We start from the raw sequence: 4,089 nt of genomic DNA, 5'->3' as shown, positions 1-4,089 counted from the left end.
GCTCACTGCAACCTCTGCCTCCTGGGCTCAAGCAGTTTTCCTGCCTGAGCCTCCCAAGTAGGTGGGACTACAGGCACACGCCACCATGCCTGGCTAATTTTTGTATTTTAGTAGAGACAGGGTTTCACCATGTTGGTCAGGCTGGTCTTGAATTTATGACCTGAAGTAATCTGCCCACCTCAGCCTCCCAAAGTTCTGGGATTACAGGTATGAGCCAGTGCGCCCGGCTGGTTCTTGGTATCCTAGTTCTGTAATATATTGTCCTTCAAAGTGACTTCTGCAACCTCTGTGCAATAAGCATTGGGGTTGGAACTGTTGATAGATCCAGTAAGAGGACAGATAACAAGGAATGCCTTGTTAGCAAGGTTAACTAGTATATTTGATCATAATTAGTTATCCGTTTGCTTTATTCTTCCAATATGTGAGTAACAAAGGTATTTTGTAGCTTCTGTTGTTTCCTGCCACAATCGTGTGTTAAACAGTCATACTTAATAATAAAGTTAGCAGATGATGAAACGTTATACCTTAAATGCAGAACCTTCATCTTATATGTGCATTCCTTAAAAATTCAAGAATTTTAGCCTGATGGATTGTTTTTATTAATAACTACATCACTATAAAAGTCTAAATATGCTGTTAATGAATTATTTGTTCTTCTGACCTACTTACATGTATAGAATTAAAGAGTCTTTACTTTATTTCAGCTGTTTGTTCTAACACTCCGAAAATTTAATGGCTTAATAGTGATCACTCTGTTATTTTGCATGATTCTTTCGGTTGACTGAGCTCAGCTGGTCCATTCACATGGTGTCAGCTGGGGTCACTTAAGTACCTGGATTAAGTGGGAGCTCAGCTGGGGTTTAACATCCAGAATGGCTAGGGTGGCTGGAGTGGTTAGGGATTGTCTGGGCCTTTCTCTGCACCATGCTAGTTGGACTTCTTACTCAGGACTCCAAGATAGCAAACCAGCGTTCTTCAGTGCTAGGCTCATAACTTGCATACTGTCACTTGGCCACACTCCATTTGTCAAAGCAAGTCATAGGCCAATTCTCAAGGAGAGCAGGCATGGAGTCTTAATGGCAGGAGGATAGGCATGCAAGTACAGGAATGAAGAGAAATTACTAACTTGGCAGACAATCTACTGTACTTAGTTTTGCACTTTTATCATACAAAAATATTTTTAATGCCTAAACTTCAGTTTAGCAGAGAATAGCAATCATACATATCTTTCTGTTTTGACCTAATTTGGGGTAGTTTTTTCCTGACAAATTAACAATTTCTGTGTAGTTGAGTTGTTTATAACCACAATTATCAATAAACAAATTAAATTTTTATATTTTTCTCTTTAGTATTGATTGTGCAGGTATTTTGAAACTCCGCAATTCAGATATAGAACTTCGAAAAGGAGAAACTGATATTGGCAGAAAGAATACTAGAGTACGACTTGTGTTTCGTGTACACATCCCACAGCCCAATGGAAAAGTCCTTTCTCTGCAGATAGCCTCTATACCCGTTGAGTGCTGTAAGTGAGCTTGTGATGATGTTTTAAGATCTTATTTATAATAGCTTATTTTCTGTTTTACTTACAATGTAATGTATGCGTCTGAAGTGTAAGCTGAGGCATACAGTCTGGGTTGCTGGTTTGATTTTCTCATGTGGAAATGAGCTAACATGTTTGGGTGGAAGAGTACTGATCTTGGAATTAGAAAATGGTTTCTCATGATAGTTTGACTAGGTAGCTCTGTGAACTATAGACAAACTCTATTGGCCACAGTTTTCTTATCTGTAAATGAGAATGGGGGCTTGATGCCATCTGAGGATCAAATCATGAAGCTATGATTCAGATGCTTTAAGTATCACTTGGTCATCTTCATTTCATTAAAATGTCAGCTTCATGCTAGGAGGTGCTTAACCTCTGTAAGCTGACACTTTGGCTGTATAAGACTTAACAGAGCTTTTATTCAAATTATTTACAACATCCGATTGAGATAGTGAATGTTTTTTCCTGACATATACAAAAGCCAGATGCAAGAAAAGACCCTGGAACCTGACATGTACTCAATCCTGGGGAACTGTGGACCTTGGGCAGGTTAGCTAGTATGACTTGAAATATTGAGACTAGTACTTAGATCTTTAGGACATAATTTAGAATATTCTGATTCCTGTTTTATTTGCATAGGAGGAAACAGGCACAAGTATCTCTAGTACTCATTCAAGGTTATTTGCTTTTTGGTGATAGAGCTGTGCTACCTAGAAAACACGGAGTTTTGCTCTTCTTGCCCTGATTGGAGTGCAGTGGTATAATCTCGGCTCACTGCAACCTCCACCTCCTGGGTTCAAGCAATTCTCCTGCCTCAGCCTCCCAAGTAGCTAGGATTACAGGCACCCACCACATCTGGCTAAGTTTTTGTATTTTTAGTAGAGACAGAGTTTCGTCATGTTGGCCAGGCTGGTCTGGAAATCCTGACCTCAGGTGATCCACCTGCCTCGGCCTCCCAATGTGCAGGGATTACAGGCATGAGCTGCCGCGCTTGGCCAAACACATGTATTCTGTTTTTAGGGTGAGGGGGTTGGGTGTTTTTTGAGATGGAGTCTCACTGTCTTGCCCAGCCTGGAATGTGGTGGCGCAATCTCAGCTCACTGCATCCTCCACCTCCAGGGTTCAAGCGTTTCTCCTGCCTCAGCCTCCTGAGTAGCTGGGACTACAGGGGCATGCCACCATACCCGGCAAATTTTTGTGTTTTTAGTAGAGATAGGGTTTCACCATGTTGACCGGGCTGGTCTTGAGCTTATGACCTGAAGTAATCTGCCCACGTCAGCCTCCCAAAGTCCTGGGATTACAGGTATGAGCCACTGCACCCAGCTTGTATTCTTATATTATTATTATTATTATTATTATCATTTTTAGACAGAGCCTCACTCTTTCACCCAGGCTTGAGTGCAATGGCACGATCTCGGCTCATTGCAACCTCTACCTCCCGTGTTCAAGCGATTCTCCTGCCTCAGTCTCCTGAGTAGTTGGGATTACATGCGTGTGTCACCACGTTCAGCTAATTTTTGTGTTTTTAGTCGAGATGGGGTTTCACCATGTTGGCCAGGCTGGTCTTGAACTCCTGACTTCGTGATTTGCCCATCTTGCCCTCCCAAAGTGCTGAGATTACAGGCGTGAGCCACCGGACCTAGCCCTGTATTCTTAATTTGGGGCCACATCTGCTATAAAATCTTTCATGCCTTCTTTTGCTGTTTGCTGAATTGGAGTGATACTTTATCATTTGCCAGTTGACTGTGGGAATCACTGAGTAAATCTGTGGTGAATTAGCTGTAGAACTAATTTTTGTATTTTTAAAATTAAAAAAATGTATTCTTTGTATAGATAGGGTCTCACTGTGTTTCTCAAACTGGTCTTGAAATCCTGAGCACAAGTCATCCTTCCATCTCAGCCTCCCAAATTTCTGGGATTATAGGCATGAACTACCACTTTCAGCCTGTATTGACTTTTTAATGGCTAATATAGGTATATGCTACAAAATTAAAAAATATGGAGTACAAGATAAATTTCCAAGTCAACCAGTTCTCTTTCTTAGAAACAGCTACCATTGCCAGCTTCTTAATTATCCTGCCAGAGTGTTCTATGCCCATGTAAGCATAGATTACTCTATTTTTAAAGTAAAGTTATTCATTCATTTATTTGAGACAGGGTCTCACTCTTTTGCCCAGGCTGGAGTACAATGGCATGATCTCGGTTCACCGCAGCGTCTGCCTCCCAGGCTCAAGCAGTCCTCCCACCTCAGCCTCCCAAGTAGCTGGGACTACAGGTACAAGCCAACACAACTAAGTTTTGCACTTTTCCTCATGTTGCTCAGGTTGATCTTGAACTCCTGGACTTAAGTAATCTGCCCACCTTGGCCTCTCAAAGTGCTGGAATTACAGGTGTGAGCCACCTTGCCGGGCTGGCAAAGTAATTTAAATTAAGTTCATAGAGTAGTTTGAGTGTTTAAGATGAAGTTACGCTAAAACGATTCTTCTTTTTTTTTTTCTTTTTTTAAAAATAAAATTGGCCAGTCCTGTGGCTCATGACTGTAATCCCAG

General features: G+C 41.4%; 1 protein-coding gene across 1 annotated transcript in view; it reads left to right on the top strand.

Moving 5' to 3' along the window:
- Positions 1-4,089, top strand: part of NFATC3 (nuclear factor of activated T-cells, cytoplasmic, calcineurin-dependent 3) — a 172,948-nt gene that overhangs the window by 101,200 nt on the left and 67,659 nt on the right. Inside the window, exon 8 of the mRNA XM_011932130.1 lies at positions 1,350-1,522. Coding sequence (XP_011787520.1) covers positions 1,350-1,522 — 173 coding nt within the window. The remainder of the gene's footprint in view (positions 1-1,349; positions 1,523-4,089) is intronic.

This window comes from Colobus angolensis, unplaced genomic scaffold (genome assembly GCF_000951035.1).
Source record: "Colobus angolensis palliatus isolate OR3802 unplaced genomic scaffold, Cang.pa_1.0 Scaffold93, whole genome shotgun sequence".
NCBI classification, from domain to species: domain Eukaryota; kingdom Metazoa; phylum Chordata; class Mammalia; order Primates; family Cercopithecidae; genus Colobus; species Colobus angolensis.
Note: the sequence above shows the minus strand (reverse complement) of the source record. Positions and strands in the feature narration are given on the sequence as shown.